The following is an 18,500-nucleotide window of genomic DNA, read 5'->3' on the forward strand; positions in this document are numbered from 1 at the left end:
GTGGCCAAGTATCCATACCAGGCACCTCATCTGCAGCCCTGGCCATCAATGTGTCGTAAACTTTTGTTAGGCCTTGAGAACGCGATTGTAGTACAGGGAGATCCTAGCTAGTAGGGCACCGGCCGCGAATCATGCCGGGGGTCCTGACTCCGCCAGCTGGAGATGCATGGGAATTCTAAGGTCGCGACACTTTGTTTTTGTTTGTCTACTTCCGTTTGAGGCCAAGATGAAGTGGGCAAGAAACGGCCAAGGGACCGCACTTTCCCACCTGTCCATCTCATCAAGGCGCCGTTAGGAAAGGCGACGGCAATGTCTCGATAAATCCCATTTTGAAGGCCGACATTCAGCAGCAGTAAGCTCCAGAGGGAGCCGGCGTAGGTCGCATTTCGAGGTGCACGTAGCATCTGACTGCGCTACTGTAGAGGTGAGAGGAGTTTTGGTAGGAAGAGGTCAAGGTACCGATACTTCTGCAACTCTCTGACGAAATGACACTTCAGCGGCCCAGGAGGCCGTCCCCCATGTCACCGCGTCTACGAGAGTTCAGCGCAGCGTGCCATTCACCCAGTTCATGGAGGCCAACCTAGTCTCCACTGATGAGGGGTCGAGTGCATCTTTGGGGTGAGGAGAGGGTTTGAAGGGCGGCATCGAGTGATGGCGCAGTGTTTTGGAGAGGCAGGCACCATTTGGAGGCGAGAGTCTGTCCGAGGTGGGAGGTGAGAGTTGATGTTACAGGTGGATGGGGGAGGGGGAAGACTACGCTGTATTCGACGAGGCGATTCAGCAGAGGGGGCGAATCCCATTTGAGTGCCGAGAGGACACAGCGCATCGAGCCTGCAGTGATGATGACTTCAAGCTGCATACCGCTATCGGTGGGTGTTGATGGGAAATGCAGGATGGCGAGCAAAATTTGCTGCGGTCATTAGTGGTATCGGCTCTGCAGGAGATAACAATGAAGCTTGCCTTTGCCCATCCGAGTCTCAGTCCGCAAGACGGCTTGTCACCCATCTCACCTCCGAGGACCGCAAAGTCGCATTGGAAAAGCTGCAGGTCTCCAACCGGACTGTTACAGGGAGCGATAAGACCGGCTCCATGCACGGTGATATTAGGCCCTGGCAGTAAGACCCCCGTTGCTCATTCTCGAGAGAGTCAAGTTGTCCAATGAGGGGCGGCCGCGGGATGTTGGCTTGAGACTCGAGACAGACAGACAGGGGGGAGTCAGCAAGATGATGGCACGAAGAGGTGCTGCGCCTTGGGTTCTAGTAAGTACAGTATCTCTCTGTTGAATGCCCACTGAACAACGACACCAGCACCATGTTGCAAGAAGTCTGGACGATAAGTACTTTTGGGAGCGACTCCTAGGAACCCACCCAAGTACCTGTACCAGTTCTCTCCTCGCTTTCCAGGTCCCCAAGGTATCACCCTACTGTAGAGGTTGAGTGTCGACCCCGAGGTAGTAGCGTCTGCTCCGGTACGAACTTTGAGGGCGCCATGCTGAACTAACGCCTTAGCCGACGACTCGACGAACTCTAGATTATCCAACCATTGGCCGGGCAGGCAAGGCAGACACAGGGCGGAAAGGCTCTCGGTCGTGGTGTTCTGACTGAGAGATTTTGGGGGCGAAGGTTGGCGTCGGAGAGCTCCAGGCACAGGCGGGGCGACGCTTCTCGGCCAGTCCAGCATTCTCCGAGTCTCATTGACCGTCTTCGCATTCGTCTTCGTCTTCCAGGTGTCTCTCACTACTCTCTATGGTTGTTGGGTAGTCTCTCTACCCCTGGCGCACCGAGGCTTGGACAGCCCCCCCCAACTGAAAACCGCCCTGGCCCGTCTAGCAACAAATCACAGTGATGCGGATTTTATCGATGTTCAGCATCAGGGATAACGAGGTACATACGCCACTACAGGAACGACGCACAGGAGCAAGGTTACTGGCTACTTAGTCGTACACGTACTCTGTCTGTCTGTACACTGCCTATTTATAGCATTATTCCGCATAACTGGTCCGGCCTCACATCGCCGTCTGGATGGGATGGAAGCCATGGAGATCCCCGATTCCAAGTTACGGAGTATCGCTGGTTTTCCAAGGACGATTCACTTACCATCAGTCCTGCCCCTTGGCGGCTGGAAAGTGTGCTGCAAACGTTAAGCCTCGACGCCGGCATTCTTAAGAGACCGATGGTGTTTATGGTACGGAAAGGTCCTCGCCTCACACACGGCACGCACTTGTCTAGTTGTCTCTGCTGCCTGCTTGTAGCCTGCACGTGGACACGCCCTTCCTTTTCACACCTAGGGGGAAAACACCTCGGCCAAGGCACGAAACCCATGAACCGACAATCCGTCCCGCCGCGCGGGTCACCGTCCACCCCCATCGCCCCCAGTCTCTCCAGTCTTGTCTTCTAATTCTTCTTATCCATCCACCGTTCCATCTCCGGCTAGCCGCCCCCGTCACATCCTCCGTTCTGCTAGGGCCGGCGAGAGAAGGAGAGAAAGAGGGTCACCACTCACCACCCGCGGTGGCGCACCACAACACCGACACCAACTCTGCCCGCCCATTTCTTCTCTTTTATTACTCATTAAATCTTTGCATGCCGCCTCTCGTCCCTCCACTCCCGCCCGTCAAATCTGCCTCTTGATTCTGTTCACACACATCAGCCCAACGATGGCCGCCAGCTGCTGTTGCTCTCATCAAGACGATCAGAGTGTGTTCAACTTCAAGAGTTTGTTACTTTTTTTTTCTTTTCCACTTTCACTCTCATGACTATGCGGATTGATGAAAGTGTCATCAACCCACTTTCTCTATCAGCACTTTTGCTTGGAGGGGTTTCTTTTCTTTTATCTTCTCATGCAGATTCGACTTTTCTCTCGCGTTCTCTCTCTCTCTCTCCCCCTCTCACTCACTCTCCTTCTCCTGCCCCCATCCTTCCAGCTGACCTTCCAGGCTCTTGGTGCGGAAGGCTAACAAGGCAGTCGTCAGTCCTTCATCAGACGAGGGGCATCGACCATCTCTTGTCTGGTTGCGGCCTGAAACCTGACATGCCTGAGGCAATCACGTTTCTGCGCTAAAGGTCTGACTGGACTGCCGTAGCCACTCATATCAGAGTGCCCACCGCCTTTCGGGTCTAGCTTCATGTAAGTACAGGTACCTGGGTACCCTGTTTTTCTTACCCACGGGCTTTGGCTTTTCTGCCCTCGTCTCCCGTCTCCCTCTACTCTCTCTCCTCTCGTCTCTCTCCCGTCCCGTCGCCGCCTCCGCCCTTTTCCCTCTCCAGTGCGTCCGGCTAGGCTGTGTCGCCTGGTTGGCCGGACGGCTGGACTGGGCTGGCTGGTGGTAGGCCGGTAGCCAGCCAGTGCTCCCCAGCAGCACAGCGACAAGCCGTCGCGCATCTCCCTCGCCTACAGGCAACTCGAGCTGAGTGAGATGCACCCAGCATCCCAGCATCCCCCATCCGCCGCACCCTCCTCTCTGCCCCCCAAAATATCCCATACCGTGTGTCGGTGGACTTCGACTACAGGACTCCCCGTCTCCATCCAGCCCGCACACCAAAGCACAAGGTGCGCCAGTCAGTCCCTTCCCCCCCAAGAAGTCCCAAGTCCAAGTCCCAACCCAGACAGGAGCGACCTGACCCAACCCAGCAGTACAGTTACTGTTCCTTCCCCGTTCGCCCTCTCCTCTCTTCCCTTTTGGCTTGGCCTGGTCTCTCTCTTTCGCCTGCACGCACTGGGGGAAGGACTGGGACCTGTCTCGCTCAACTCGCACCGCACCGCACCAAGCACCACCGCACCTGCACCCGCTGCCGCTGCGCTTTCTGCTACTCTCCTTCGGGGGACCCATCCATCCATCCTTCTCCTTCGTGTCGTGCCCCCTCTCTTCCTCTCTTTCAATCTCTTTTCCACCCTCATCTTCTCGACACAAACCACCCTGTCCTCCCTCGCTTTGGGTCGAAACACTCGGATTCCTCCTCATCCCACGTCTCTCGACTCGATACAACCACTCGAACCGTCCCATTCCTCTCCTTCGACGAGGCGCAACCGTATAGCCCTTCCCTCGACTCCGTCTGCCCTTTTGCTTCGGTTTCTTGGACACACTTCGCGATCACTCGAAAACTTTTCCACCACACGCCTTCAAGACACTTTCGTGACAGTAACGAAAACGTCTGTTTTGCAGACGGTCACTGCTGGCGATCCGGCGATCCGCTTTGTTTTGCGTTCCCACGCCTTTTCGACGCCCTGCCCTTTGAGCCAGTCTCGAATCCCCCGGTCGAGTCTTGTCCTCGACCTCGCTGAGATCTCTCGACCCGACCACACACTGCCCACCGACGGATGATCACGCCACAACGTCTCGCTGTTTCCGCGGTTCCTTTGACGGCTGGCTCCTGTGCGTTTAGACAGGCGTCGTCATGCTACCCAGGTCGCAACAGTAATCAGCTCACGCATACCTCGACACCAATCCCCCATTACGAGGCGAATTTGGATTATGACCGAAAAGCTACAGCCACTGTCGACGCAGACCGCGACTCCTAGTCAGAACCTCTTCGCCCCAAGCGTGACCGTCTCTACCCACAACGTTCCACGCAAGGTTGAGACGGTAGAGGAAGAAGAGCCGTACACAATCAAGTGTATCTGCAACTTCTCTGATGATGATGGAAACACGATCTACTGCGACACGTGCGACACATGGCAGCACATAGACTGCTTCTACCCAGACAGCCGAGAGGAGGCACTTCGCGAGGATTTCGCCCACTCGTGCGCCGACTGCAAGCCGCGTCCACTAGACCGACAAAAGGCCATTGAGCGCACCCGTCGGCTGAAGAACGGCGGCACCGCAGAAGGTGCCCCGGACAAGAAGGTCAAACGTCCGCCATCCAAGAGCCACAAAAAGAAGCCAAAACCCACCGACTTGCAGCTGAATGGTCTGGCCACGGGCCAGGAGAATGCGAAGCACGGAAGTCCGAGCGATCATCCTCACCCGACCAAGAAGACGAAGACATCCCACCGGCCTTCCCACTCGATAAGTTCACAAAATGCGAAGAGGAGCCCTTCGTACGGGAACAACCGCCCCCAACCCAACGGTCATCCTCCAAGCCCTGCCACGACGCCTCCGGATCTTCCGAGCGACTTTCAAATACACAACTACTCGGACGGTTTTCTCTCGATGACCAAGGAGGCAGACGTCCCTATCACGCAAATCAATTCGTTTGCTAGCCTATTGGTCTCAAACACTCTTTCCGTTTGGCTTCGCGAACCCCTTCGCTTGAGGAAAGACACAGGTGGAGAACTCAACGACGTTTTTGCTAAACTCCCCAAAGACATCGACACTCAGAAGCGTCAGCTGCACGTGGAGAGCAAGAAGCTTCCCCTTGGTTCCGATACCGTACTTCGGTGGCAGTATCTCGCAACCCCTGCTGCCATCGAGAAAGACGTGCCTTTGATTGAACTCAACGGCGTCATTGGCTTCCAGAAGGACTATTGCGACGACCCCGAAAACCTGTGGGAGGAGCTGTCCTCGCCGCTTCCGTTCGTGTTCTTCCATCCGATGCTGCCGTTGTACATCGACACCAGGAAAGAAGGATCGCTTGCCCGCTTCGCCCGAAGGAGCTGCAAGCCAAACGCCATTCTGGATACATATCTGTCGGGGCAGTCTGAATACCACTTTTGGCTAGTGAGTGATCGGCACATCGCTGCAAACGAGCAAATCACGCTTCCATGGGAATTCAGGTTGCCCAAGAAGTTCCAAGCCCGTATGCACCATCTCTTGGGGGTCGCCGACGACGACACACAAGCCCAGAATGAGGTTGAGATGGACGAGGCAGAGTATCAAACGCTCTCCGGCTGGATTCATCGGATACTATCCGAGCACGGCGGCTGTGCGTGCGATCTAGGTGCAAATTGCGCCTTTGCCCGCTTCCACAGACAACACCAGGCCAAAATACAGTCTCGTCCCGCCGTCAAAAAGAAGTCAAGGAAACCCAAAACCCACACGATTTCACCCACCAGTACCGGGCACGCCACCAACAGTCGCGCAGCCAGTGAAGGCCACCACGATGACGTCGACAACGATGCTCGGTCGGTATCGGAGCGCAGCAAGCCCCCCAGCCGTGACCGTACGCCCTTGCGTCAAGGCTCCCTTGACCGACCCGGCATCCTCACCGAACCTACTGACCGGGACAAGCGCAAAGTCCAGATGGTTGAAGACTCATTCAGACGCATGGAACAACAACAGCCCCCTCGCAAGAAAAAGCGCGCGTCCGACGGCACTGGGTCCAAGACGAAACAGAGGAACTCGACCAGCAATGCGTCCACAGGCACTTCGCAATACGTCGACGCCGGGACATCAAGGAGCAAGTCGAATTCTCCGTCCGGTGATGTTTCGCCGACAGCACAAAATCCTCATAAGGCATCGGCGTCTCGGAATGGTTCCGTTGCAACGCAGTCCAGACGGGAGTCCTCTGGACCTCGTCCTGTCTATTGCGACGCTTCTGTGCAGACTGACCCAGTTGAGGGTGAATGGTACAGCGAGCATGTCCAGACCCCTAAGCCACGTCGCCGGATTATATCCTTGTCTCAGCGATTGCTCAACAACCGGCATCGACTGCGATGCGACGAGGCTGACAGACGCAAGTCCCTTCCGTCGACCATGCTCCAGGAACCAACACCCATGGATGTAGACTCGCCTGCCGACCACAGACCTGTGACTGGTTCTCCGACACCGTCGAAAGAATCGACTAACCCCGGACAAATCACATCGCCTGCTGCCTCATCCGTGGGAGACATCATCATGGCAGACGCCCCAACGAGATCGCCAAGTACAATCAAGTCGCCTATACAGACCGATTCCGCCACGGAGACGTTGGTCAACGTTGTGACCGGCCCCTCGAAGATAAAGTCACCAGAACTCCGAGTACAGTTGCCGCCGGTTCCCGCTTTTAACGGTCCGGTGTTGGGAACACCCAGCGCGACAACGCCGTCTTCAGCCTCCACAACTGCGCAGTCCCCTTTCTCCGCCGGCAGTCTTTGCAACCCTTTTGCACCTTCGGCTGTCAATGGCGCAGCGGCGCATCCGAGCCCTGTGAAGAAGAAGTTGAGCCTCAGCGATTACACAAAAAGCAGAATGAACAAGGCGAAGAGTATTGGCGGATTGAAGACGTCGCTATCAGGGACCGAGGAGTCGAAGCCGGCGCTTGATGCCATTGCCGACTCACCGGCTGTCGATAAAGGCACAGATGTCTTGACACCCGTAACGGGCAACACGGCCAACTCGATCACCGCGGCCACAGCAACAAACAACTCCTTGTAACATATAGAGACGGGGTTCCGCGGGTGCCCAGGGGATGGCACGGCCGCTCCTCTTACCCATCTGAATATTCCACAACAAATCAACGCGGCGGCGGTCTGGTATTTGGTTTCGGCGTTATGGCGGCGACAGACAAATGGAATGGGCAACGGGAACGTCATGGACTTGCCAGCGCTTTTCAAAAACGATCTCGTTCGAGATGTATTTCGATTATGCCTGGAGGAGCTGCGAAAATGCACATCTGAAGGGGGAAAACCCCCCAAGCGTCTGTCGCAACTCTTGCCCGACCTCAAGGGGCGACATCTTTTTTTCAGGGTCACAGGCGTAAAGCAAGGCAAGAGGTAGCGATGTCTGGGCTGGACTGATATTGGGATGGGAGAAAAAGGGATTTCGACTATTGCCAGGAGCGGCATATTTTCACGTGTATTTCTATGCTTAGCTTATCCGAGGGAAAGAAAGAAGAGAAGAGGGTGAGTGCCTTAGCACTGAGCAACGCCCCTCCCATGACGATGAAAAGATTCAAATGGATTTCTCTTTCGCACTTGAGCAGCTCATTTGTCGGTCACATTGTGGTTGACTTGGTCTTGTTCAGTGTCCACCATTCATTGATTTGAAATATTGTCTTTTCTTCTTCCGTAGTTTGACCGGGACTATTTAGCGGTCCTCTAGCCAACTTTCGACATGTACTCTTACAGGGGTATTTCAATATCCGTCCGTCTAGCTATCTTACAAGCGGCGGCCACTGTTGACGGCCATACCATCTCTTTGGTCCCAGGCAGAGGAAGCCAAATTTGGGCGGCATTTCAAGCCCGTGATCCGAAATAGAAAACCCCGTGTCAACAGACACGAGGAAACGGACCGACCACACACCTCGACGTGTTGCTTGGCTTTTATTTTACCAAGACAAGAAGAAAACCATCAGTATCTCTTGGTCGTCATGCCCCAGTTGTCCTCCTTAAAGATGAGTAGGGCGAGGCGGTGGCGGACGAAGAGGCCGAACAGGCCGACGAAGAGCTGGAGAAAGGTAACCTCCCAGGCGAGACGGTCCTCCCGCAGAGGGCCGCGCCAAACGAGCCAGAGGTTGAGGAGGGTGAAGTTGCTCGTCTCGACGAAGCGACCCTTGTCATCGGTGGTGACCTTGAGCAGGCGCAACCTTGCGAGAAGGTGCAGGGCGCGGGCGACGAAGGGGTGCGGCTGGCGCTCGGGGCTCCAGGGGGTGACGCTGGGCTCGAGGAGGCCGGTGCGGGCGACGAAGCGCGGCAGGCGGTGGCGGGGGCAGGGGACGAGGCCGAAGATCTGCGGGGTGGAGTAGAGGAAGTTGAAGAGCTGGGGGACAAGGAGCAGACCGAGGGTCTTGGAGAAGTGGCCGAGGATGCCGACGGTGGCGAAGACCATGCCAGAGAAGTAACAGTAGGTGTCGCCGACAAAGACCTTAGCCGGATACCAGTTGTGGAGGACGAGGGCGAAGGAGACGCCGAGCCAGGGAAGGAGAAGGTAGAGGGAGAAGAGGTGGGAGTCGGTGGCCGGGTGCGGGTATGGGGTGAAGAGGTAGAGGCAGTCGTTGAGGACGAGGAGCAGGGAGACGACGATGCACTGGGAGACCTCGATGCCGTTGATGCCGGCGAGCATGTTGATGGACTGGGGGCAGAACATGGCGATGCAGGCCATGTAGATGTAATAGAGGACGCCGAGGTCGAAGAGCTCGCCGAGGTAGGGCTGGAGCGGGATCGGGATGACGATGGATGTGACGCCAAAGTCGACAAAGTAGATGACGAGGATGGGGACGGAGGCCAGGCCGGGGATCCACCACTTGTGACGCCAGCGGATGTCGAAGAGGTCGTCGCCGATGCCGAGGAGGGCGGTGGTTTGGAGGGAGATGATGGCCGAGAGGTACGAGGCGAGCTGTATGTGTTGCGGGCAGTGTCAGTAAGGGGTGTGTATCCATGAAATGGCAAGGGGATTTGGAAGACGGACCTTGCTGTGAGGGAAGCGATGCAGGAAGCGCCCCTGCTGGACATGCTCGACCTGGTAGACGACGTCCCTGTTCCCGCCGCCGCTAGTGGCAGCAACGATGTCCTTGTAGAAGGGGAAGGGGATGAAGACGATGACGACCAGCAGGTAGACGGCGGCACAGACGGCGCCCATGCACTCGGGCAGCTCGGGGCGGTGGTGCTTGGAGAGGTCGCGGCCGCGGAAGCCGGCGCGCTTGAAGACGGGGCCGAGCCAGCGGATCATGGCGTAGGCGAGGGCGAAGGCCAGGACGGACAGGGCCAGAGACGCTATCAAGGGCTCACCGTCGCCCTGGAAGGCATTGAGGAGGACCGCGACGGCGGCGAGGGAGAGGGAGCCGAGGCTCAGGGTCTCGGTGCGGGTGAGGTCCGTCGCCGCGGAGGAGGTGGAGGACGACATTGTGGATTTATGTTTCGTTTGGCGCAAAGAACGCGCGGGGTGGGGAAGGGTGTGGTCCTGGCCGGTTTGTTGGTTCCTTGTTGTCAAATTCGCTCTGGCCGCCGGATCGCTTTCATCATGTGTGTTGTGCGCAGGCGTGAGTTGGCAAGTGCGCACATTAACAGTTGTAGTGTTGTGGTGGTTTGGGAAGGGTGAAGTGAACCCCCTTTCGCGATGGAGAAGGTCTAGTGAGCTGCTTGGAGCTTTCGCGACGGGACACAGTTGTCAATTTGGAGAAGGAAGGCTAAGGGCCCCCACCGAGCCGCGTTATCGATGGTGGCTTTTGGGGGGGAGGGCGGGGTTTGTTTGGAATCCCATGTGCTTTTCAGTGGAGGTTCCATGTGGGTGTTTCGGGAGAGAAATTGAGGGGCAGAAATGCAGGCCGGCATTGACAGGCCCGAAGTGGAGCTAGGGAGCCACCATAATAGGTACCTTACCTACCTAGGGATGCTGAATTGAGATTCTGATGGTTGTTCCAGCTTCTGGTCTGTGCTGAGCAGAGTTCCAGTTTCTCAAAAGTCCTTCAGTGCAACAGTCCTAGGCCGAGACCGTTGGACGGGGTTGCAATGCGGGAGCAGGAAACTCTGTTTCTGACGTTGGTTGCTTTAACTCCTCAGTCTCTTTCCAGTGCCGGAGAACCTCAACTGTCCTAAACCTCAACAGTTCTCAACGGCCGGTGAGCATGATTGCAATGCCCATCTCAGAGCTCCTCCCCGTCACCCCCAAATAGTCAATAATGATATGCTCTCAGCTTCCCCCTTCCAAAGATCTGACTGGATGAGGTAGGCCAGGGATTAAGAGCTACAGGGCTATGAATGCCGAGGCAAAAGATTACCAACCACATCAAACAGCCGCGCTTCCATATGAGTAGGTTGTGACAGTCCCGATTGTGTCTCTTGTTGACTTACAGCCTCACTCATTGACAACCAGGCCGCTTACAACAACCCCACGACTCGCCTCTTCCCGGGACTGCTCGCCTGGGCACAGTTCAGCACCCTCCCCGGCCGAGACTGGATATGGTCTAGATCCATCCCCCTCGACTCCCGAGGGCATCTCTTCAGCTTCCTAAGTGCCCCTCTAACCCACACGGGTTGTGGAGATAAAAGATGGAGTTTCCAGCCCCTCTCCCGGGAGAAGCTAGCCGCTTCCGCCTGCAGGCGGCTGCCCGCCCGCCGGCTGCAAAGTAGCTCCCTCAGCAGGGGGCGGGCGGCCGGAGATGGATGGCAATGTAGATCTCTGCCATCGAATCACGTTACACCTCTCTTAATACTTTGACAATCGTCGGCCTACGCAGGTTAGATGCGGCAATAGGGGTTGGGGGTGAGAGGGGTAGCTTCCCTCACAGGCAATGCCGTCGGCCTGTCAGCAACGGCGTGTGAAAGAGTGAGGTGAGGGAGAAGTGCGAGGATTGAGATACGCCCCGAACACGCAAGTGCTGCTTGCCCTCGCGGCTGTTGGGATCCGGCTCTCGTGCCTCGTTCGTTCCACCCTCGTTGCGTTGTGGTTCTGTCTTACACATCTTCCTAGGACTCCATTGCGAAGAAGAGGCGGGAACAGGGAAAAGGACTAGGGGAAGGCTTTGCAGATTTCTCGCCATCGATGGGTTCCGAAAAGGATGTGGAGGCGGAGCCGCCGGGGGCGGCAGTGACGACACCCGCCACCGGCGCCGGCGCCCACGGCCTCCGAGGCGGATCCTCGGACCAAGCGACGACGACAATAATGATGGAAAAGGAGCCTGAGCATGGACAGCGGCACCGCTTCGCCTCTGCAGATGGTCTGGAAAGGGTACACGAGACGCGTATGGAGAAGAGAAATAGTTTTGACGTCGACGACGCGACGGACGGCGATCAGCCGTCCCTGGAGGTAAGGCTCCTTTGTCTCATGTGGGAAAGGCTCATGACGGTTGTGGTTTTTTTTCTTTTTTTTTCTTTTTGCAAACAAATCTCTGTTGATGACTCTCATCAATGCCTTTCTTCCTCTTTCCTTCCTTCTTGTTTTTGTTCTTGTTCTTCTTCTTTTCTGCGGCAGAGCGGTTTCCCTTTTCCCCTCCTGCTTTTCCTGGCCCTCGGGCGACCGTTTGAAAATGGGAAGGCAGTTGATTGCTATATCGTCTAAAGACCTCATCACCCATCCCATGACGACTCTTTGCTAACAAACCTCTCTCAGGACATCGCCGTAGAGCGCCTGCAGACGGCCCGATCCCACGCGAGCGCACGGAGCCGCCTCTCCCGGGTTGCGAGCCTTGCCTCCCGCCGCAGGGAAGCCGATGGCCGCCTATCCGTTATGGCCGCCCACCACGACCACCCTCTCAGCGACCTCCCCGCCGGCCTCGTCGGCTGGGATACCCCTTCCGACCCGGCCATGCCCATGAACCTGCCCCCGCGTCGCAAGTGGCTCGCCATCTGGTTCCTCGCCGCCATCACCTTCATGACGCCCTTCGCCTCCTCGATCCTCGCCCCGGCCGTCGGCCCTCTCAACGAGGACCTCGGCAACGACGACATGGCGCTCGGCACCCTGCCCGTGAGCATCTACCTCCTCGGCTATGCCGTCGGCCCGCTCTTCCTCGCGCCCCTGTCCGAGATGTACGGCCGCCGCCCCGTCCTCAACGCCGCCAACGTCTTCTTCTGCGCCTGCCTCGCCGGCTGCGCCCTTGCGCCCTCGCTCGCCTCCCTCATTGCCTTCCGCTTCCTCACGGGTGTCGGCGGCTCCGGCTGCCTCGCAATCGGCGGCGGCGTCATCGCCGACCTGTTCCCCGTCGCCGAGCGCGGTGCCGCCATCTCGCTCTGGATGATCGGGCCCCTGATCGGCCCCACGGCCGCCCCCATCGCCGGCGCCTACATCGCTCAGGACCTCGGCTGGCGCTGGTCCTCGTGGGTCTCCCTCATCGCCGCCGCCCCCGTGACCCTCATCATCGCCCTCTTCAACCGCGAGACCAACCCGCGCGTCCTCATCGACCGGAAGGTCGCCCGGCTCCGCGCCGAGCTCGGCCGCCCTGACCTCCGCAGCGTATACGACCATGACGACGACTGCCATCGCCTCCCGGCGGGCACGCCCCGGCCCACGTCCTCCCAGCTCCTTGTCCGCGGCCTCGTCCGCCCGCTCAAGATGCTCTTCCTCTCGCCTATCCTCTTCAGCGTGAGCCTCTACTGCGCCTTCGCCTACGGCGTCCTCTATCTCCTCTTCAGCACCATCCCCCTCGTGTTCGCTTCCACCTACGGCTTCTCCGTCGGCACCGCGGGGCTCGTCTATATCCCCTTGGGACTCGGCTACCTTATCGGCATGGCCTTGTTCGCCGCCCTCTCCGACCGCACCGTCGTCCGCATGACGAAGGCCAACGGCGGCGTCTACGAGCCCGAGATGCGCCTGCCCGACTGCATCTACTTCGCCGCCCTGCTGCCTGTCACCTTCTTCTGGTACGGCTGGACCGCCGAGTTTGAGACCCACTGGGCCGCACCCGTCGTCAGCCTACTGCCGTTCGGCGTCGCCATACTGGGCATCTGGCAGCCCATACAGGCCTATGTCATCGACGCGTACCCGTCCTACGCCGCCTCGGGCATGGCCGCCCTTACCGTCTTCCGCAGCGTCGTCGCGGCGTTTCTGCCGATGGCGGGGCCGCCCATGTACGACGCCCTGGGGCTTGGTTGGGGGAACAGCGTTCTGGGCTTCGTTGCCGTTGCCCTCATACCTGTGCCAACGCTGATTTATCGCTATGGAGGGCGGTTGCGCAAGTGGCAGAAGCTGGAGCTTTGAGGTAGTCGACTGAGCTTATCCTTAACACTGGATGACTAGACGGCCATGGAGGTAAGAGGCTTCACAATCGTCACACACAGATCGGTTCATGGTCAACAGGGCTAGTAGGTGTTCCTTGATACACATTGTATGTCCCGTTCAAAGTCCCGACCTTGGCTAGCTCCCTCTAGGTTGTGGATGACAGTACGGTAGAGACCATGCCAAAAGAGGGGGAAGGGGGAGGGGGAAGAAAATTTAGATTTCAAAAAGTTATTATTGCAGAGCCAAAGAGGCACGAGAATCACGAACCTAAACCAATAAATTCCCATTATCATTACGTATAACAATATGTGTCCGGCCGTCAGTCATTGAGAAAGAAAGCCCTTCTCCCCTCAGATGAGCTCCCATTTCATGAGGTACGTCCAGCTCATGCTACACCTACCCTTCTTCGCAAAGTATTCCTTGGCAGTCACGCCTCTCGCGTCTTGGCCGTCTATCGTTGTGATCATAGCCACGGTGACGCTCTGACCCGGGGCGCCCAGGTCGATTGCGTTCACGTCGGCCCAATGCCAGAAGCCGTCCGTCTCGACGGGGACCATGTCCTCCTTGCGGCCGTCTCGCCCCTTGATGCTGAGCAGAAGCAGCGGGGGCTTTCCTTTGCCGTGCCTCTCTGACGTCCAGTGCTCGCATTTGTTGGACCATTGGAAACGTACAACCTGGCCGCTGTAAACTGGGATCTGGAGCTCCTTGGGGCTGATCGTGTGGTCCCAAACGCCCTCCTCGTACGCATGGGAGTAGACGGTGGGCTTGTCGCCGTGGACCGGACCGATGTAGTATTCCTCCCAGGACGGCACTCGGCCATCGGGTCGGAAGAAGTGCCTGTCATCCGATGGGTAGTGAGAGAGTCCGAAAATATCGTTCCTCCGGGTAAACTCGTGTGGCTTGAAGTCGGGCGTGTAATCCTTGGTCACGTCCGACACGTTACCGGCGCCCCAACAGGCATCGAGGAGCTTCCATTCGCCGCCGTCGATGCGCACCGCGTTCCAAGCGTGTCCGTCGGCTTTCTTCGGCGGCGGACGCTCCCCCTTTTCCAGAGGGGTGTACCCATAGCCCTTGCCGTGTCCAGTGACCGTGATGCACTCCAGGCCTGCGCGGAGGGCGATCTCCTTGTACGTGTCTGCATAGCCCGAGCAGACGGCCTTCCCCATGAAAATGGTATCGGCTCCGGAGCGACCCCTAATGTTATTGCCGAAGAAGGCGGCGCAATCATAGGCGATGTTGTGATGAAACCAGGTGAAAATGGCTCGCGCCTTGTCTGTGTGAGATGCGAATGGTCCGCATAGAACCTGGGCCAAGTATCCTACAGGGTCGTTTCTGGGGAGTGACTGTCTAGGATGTTGAGCAGCAACGCCATCCGGGCCAGAAAAGTCGCGGCAGATCAGACAGTCATTTGCACGGGCAACGGCTTTGGCGGAGACGGCCTCGATCTGTGAAACGCTAGGGCGGGAACTGAGGGGGACGGGAGGAGGAGCGTCATCGTCAGTGCCTGGCCGCCTTCCTGGCAAAGGTGGTCGGTCGTTTGCTTGCTGTTCCTGGCCCGTGTAGCCAATTGCATGCGGCTGTGACTTGACGTACGACGTCGGCGGCGGGGGTAACCGTCTCGGCTTCGCTGGCGCTTCTTCCTGCAGAGTTGGCTCATGAACTTGCTGACTGGTCGACCTCGAGGTCAATCGCGGGGGTAGCACCGGCCTGTGAGGGGGCTCAATTTGTCGAATGGCTGGCGAAGACTTGACCGACACGAGGGCATGTTTGTGCGGTTGTGTCTGTTGAGCAGCGGCGTCCTTCGCTTGCGCTTCCCGTTCTCTCTTCGTTGGTGGCAGCGGGGGCAGGTTTGCTTGATCCAAGGTGGGTGGGAGCTTGCGCGTGGGGCCGTCGATGGAATGGATGCTGGTAGCGGACGACACAGTGTGGTTCAATGAGAGGGACGACAAGTTTGAGATTTCGGAAGCATTCGAGCTACGGCGCACCGCCAATTGCTGGGTGGAAGGCCTCCGAGGGGGCAACGCTGGTGAGATGTGCTGGGTCGAGGTGCGAGTGGGCAGAGGTGGAGGGGCAATGCGGTCCCTGGGAGGTGACGTGTCGACTTGAGAGGAGTCGGTTGTTCGTCGAGGCAGCGGCGGCGGACTGGGCTTTGCCGGCGTGGTCTTGACCGGCCGGGGAGGGATCGTGGGACTGATTTGAGGCGTAGGAAGGCCGTTCGTCTGGGCGACAGGAAGGGTCTGGCTTCGCGGAACGGGACGATTCGTCGGCGGGGGCGGGGGCGGGGGTCGCTTTGGCTTGACCTCTGGGGCTTTGAAGTTCTTTTGCTGGTTCAAGGCGGCGATTCTTTCGGCCAGGCTATTGAACTTGGGCTCCTCGACGTCGGCCATGGCTGGCGCTGGGTGGATAGTGTTCGCAACTGGTCGAGTGAGCGCCAGGGAGGAGTGAAGCACAACTCAATGGGAGGTGCGAACAAGTGCACCGTCTAATATACGACGGATGAAACGAACGGACGCTGGTCGTTGGCAGATCCCCCCACCAGATCAGAGATCAGACCGTGTTGGTTCGCAGCGCAATGTCCCGATTGAGTAATAGGCAGTAGGCAGGCTCTTGGCGACTGAGTCACGACACCTTCAAAGGGATTGGGGACTTTTGTATTGCACGGCGGCGTGGTTCAGGACGGATTGGAGCGATTGATCCGCAGCTGAGAGGCGCAGGCAGGACTTTTAATGATTGACTGAATGCGTTTGTCGTTGTGCGGCGTCGAACAATTTGGAAAAGTTGAAAAGAAGCGCGAGAGACGGACGAGCTGCGCAAAAAGAAGAATCAAATGTAGATGATGGAAAAAGAAAAGCAAAAAAAAAAGTAAAGGCGGGCGAAGGGGATATTATCGAAGCTGATGGTGGTTTTGATGGGTTTGTCTGCGAAGGCAGCTCGAGGAGAAAGCACCTGGGTTTGTGGCTGTTTTGGTGTAGCCCGCCCTGGGACAGACAGAAACGAAAGTGGTGTAGCCGAGTGAAGGACGGATCGATGGATGGACCAGGATTGATGCCACGGCCGCCGGCAGAAGAGGACTGAGGAGAGGTCTTGGTGGTGTTACAAGATATATATATGGAGCGAGGAAGCAGGCTAGATTCAGGCGATGATCTCCCCCTCCGGGTCAATTGCCGTTGCTTGCTTACTTGCTTGCAGGGGGGGGGGGAAGAGCCTGAGAGAGAAGAGAAGAAAGGAGCAAGGAGTAAGAAGGACAGTAGCGTCGCCCCTCACAGGCAGCAGCAGAAACAGGCTTGTCTGGTTGGCCGTCCGGGTGGGAGCTGGCGGATACGGGACGCAAGAAGCTTAAGCTGTGACAGGATACGGGGACTTGCTGACAGGGCAGGGCAGGGAAGGGCAAACAAGGATGAATATGAGGATGATCAGGAGGAGGAAGCTGGTAGGATTGGAGCCAAACTTGGACTCGGGAGGAGGAGGGTTACGTGCAGTGCATGCAATTGCGGCCTTTGCAGAGCAGAGCAGGACAAAGCAGGGCGAAGCCAAGCGCAAACACGAGCTCGAGAACAGGCAGAGCAGGGATTGTAAGCGCGGGGACGATGGTGTGTGTATCCGTAGTGTAGCAGAAAAGAGAAGAAGGACGGGATTGAGTCTAGTCCATATCTTGAGGAGAAGAAGAGATATGAGAAGAGGAAGAACAAGATGGAGATGAAGATGGTGAAAAGGAAAAGAAGGAGAGAAAACCTAGATTCTCAAAAAACATGTCAAGCTCGTCCCGTCTCGTCTCGTCTCGCCAGAGCCTTGGGATCGTTCCCCTTGTTCCTCCCGTGTGCCTTTCGCCGTCTGGGTGACTGGGTGACTGGGTCTGCCGGCCAGGGTCTGGATCAGTCGGCACAGCTACTAACAGCCCAGCCTTGCTAGCGGGGGTTGTGGGGTTGCTTCCCCTTGGAGCGGATGCGCTAAGGGCCGATCGTCGCCTTGCGCTTTGTGCCGTCAGCCACGACTAGCGCTTGGATACCCGAATGCCCGCCCTTCCAGAAAACTCAACGGATAGTCCACGGCCAACAGTCTCGGTATTGGAGAGTCGTTTCGACCCTACAGTCTACCTAAAGTACAGGGTATGTTGTACCTATTTAACCTAGGTATGTGTCCGTCACGTAGTATCCATAACTAGTCGCAAACAGAGAGGTACGGGGCTTATCGGAGCCGCCGATAACATCGGCTCTCTTTCTTCTGATCTCCATCGTTGGCCGTCACTCGTCATCCACCCTTGTGCGCTTCTCCACATCGGCGTCATTGCGCTTCGTAACGGAGGCAGCAGACATGCCCACCTTCGAAATTCGACATTGGCACACGGCATACATAGGTACTCAGGTATTGGACAGATAGCCAAGCCCGCATTCCCATTGTCTCCCTCACTCAGCCTCAGCCGGGATGTCTCGACAAGCATGTCTCGTGGCTACATGGCCGATCGAAAGGACCATTTTTGGGAGGGAAACAGGAACCCCAACTTACAAGTCTCCGCCACGCGTCTTAGTCCTCGTCATGGTGTCTTCAAGAAATTGGACCGCGTTGTGGACGACACAGGGCCGCCCTTACTGGACGTGAACACAATGTTCGTGCAATCATGCGCGTCGTAAGAGAAGATAACTGGACCCTGCACGGCACCAGACAGCAGTCTTGCGTCTGCTACATCTGGGGGTGCTCTCTTTCAGAACGTTGTAAAGGGGTTTGGGGAGACAGACAGACGGGAGACGTGGCCTGGAACATGTCGTGTGGATGAGAGACCCGTTCGCTGCAGTGTATCCAGAACTTGAGAGAGATGGCACGTCGAAATGTTATTAAACTACTCTGTCTGTATCTTCGTTACATATGACATTTGGTGGAGAACTGGGGATGGCACTCCGTTAGGTACGGAGGCAGTACCCCCCGAAACGATAGGCGGCCGGTTGGTGGAGCCGGTATTCAGGGATTGATTGATTGATTGAACAGAGGGTGCATGTCT

The 18,500-nt window shown here is 57.3% G+C and overlaps 5 protein-coding genes across 5 annotated transcripts; 3 read left to right on the forward strand and 2 right to left on the reverse strand.

Annotated features, from left to right (window-relative positions):
* Positions 1-3,415: 3,415 nt before the first annotated feature.
* Positions 3,416-4,321, forward strand: CH63R_07866 (uncharacterized protein; the record flags this gene model as incomplete). Its single annotated transcript, XM_018302840.1, has 1 exon — positions 3,416-4,321. One exon carries the CDS (start codon positions 3,416-3,418, stop codon positions 4,319-4,321), a length of 906 nt encoding a protein of 301 aa, XP_018157618.1.
* A 150-nt stretch (positions 4,322-4,471) lies between these two features.
* Positions 4,472-7,291, forward strand: CH63R_07867 (PHD-finger domain-containing protein; the record flags this gene model as incomplete). The annotated part of the gene is made up of 1 exon (XM_018302841.1): positions 4,472-7,291. One exon carries the CDS (start codon positions 4,472-4,474, stop codon positions 7,289-7,291), a length of 2,820 nt encoding a protein of 939 aa, XP_018157619.1.
* Positions 7,292-8,206: 915 nt separating this feature from the next.
* On the reverse strand, positions 8,207-9,697 carry CH63R_07868 (Glycosyltransferase family 4; the record flags this gene model as incomplete). The annotated part of the gene is made up of 2 exons (XM_018302842.1): positions 8,207-9,190; positions 9,263-9,697. 2 exons carry the CDS (start codon positions 9,695-9,697, stop codon positions 8,207-8,209), a joined length of 1,419 nt encoding a protein of 472 aa, XP_018157620.1.
* Positions 9,698-11,335: 1,638 nt separating this feature from the next.
* Positions 11,336-13,486, forward strand: CH63R_07869 (major facilitator superfamily transporter; the record flags this gene model as incomplete). The annotated part of the gene is made up of 2 exons (XM_018302843.1): positions 11,336-11,599; positions 11,903-13,486. 2 exons carry the CDS (start codon positions 11,336-11,338, stop codon positions 13,484-13,486), a joined length of 1,848 nt encoding a protein of 615 aa, XP_018157621.1.
* Positions 13,487-13,857: 371 nt separating this feature from the next.
* CH63R_07870 (Transglutaminase-like superfamily protein) lies at positions 13,858-15,894 on the reverse strand (the record flags this gene model as incomplete). The annotated part of the gene is made up of 1 exon (XM_018302844.1): positions 13,858-15,894. One exon carries the CDS (start codon positions 15,892-15,894, stop codon positions 13,858-13,860), a length of 2,037 nt encoding a protein of 678 aa, XP_018157622.1.
* Positions 15,895-18,500: the final 2,606 nt, after the last annotated feature.

This window comes from Colletotrichum higginsianum, chromosome 5 (genome assembly GCF_001672515.1).
Source record: "Colletotrichum higginsianum IMI 349063 chromosome 5, whole genome shotgun sequence".
NCBI classification, from domain to species: domain Eukaryota; kingdom Fungi; phylum Ascomycota; class Sordariomycetes; order Glomerellales; family Glomerellaceae; genus Colletotrichum; species Colletotrichum higginsianum.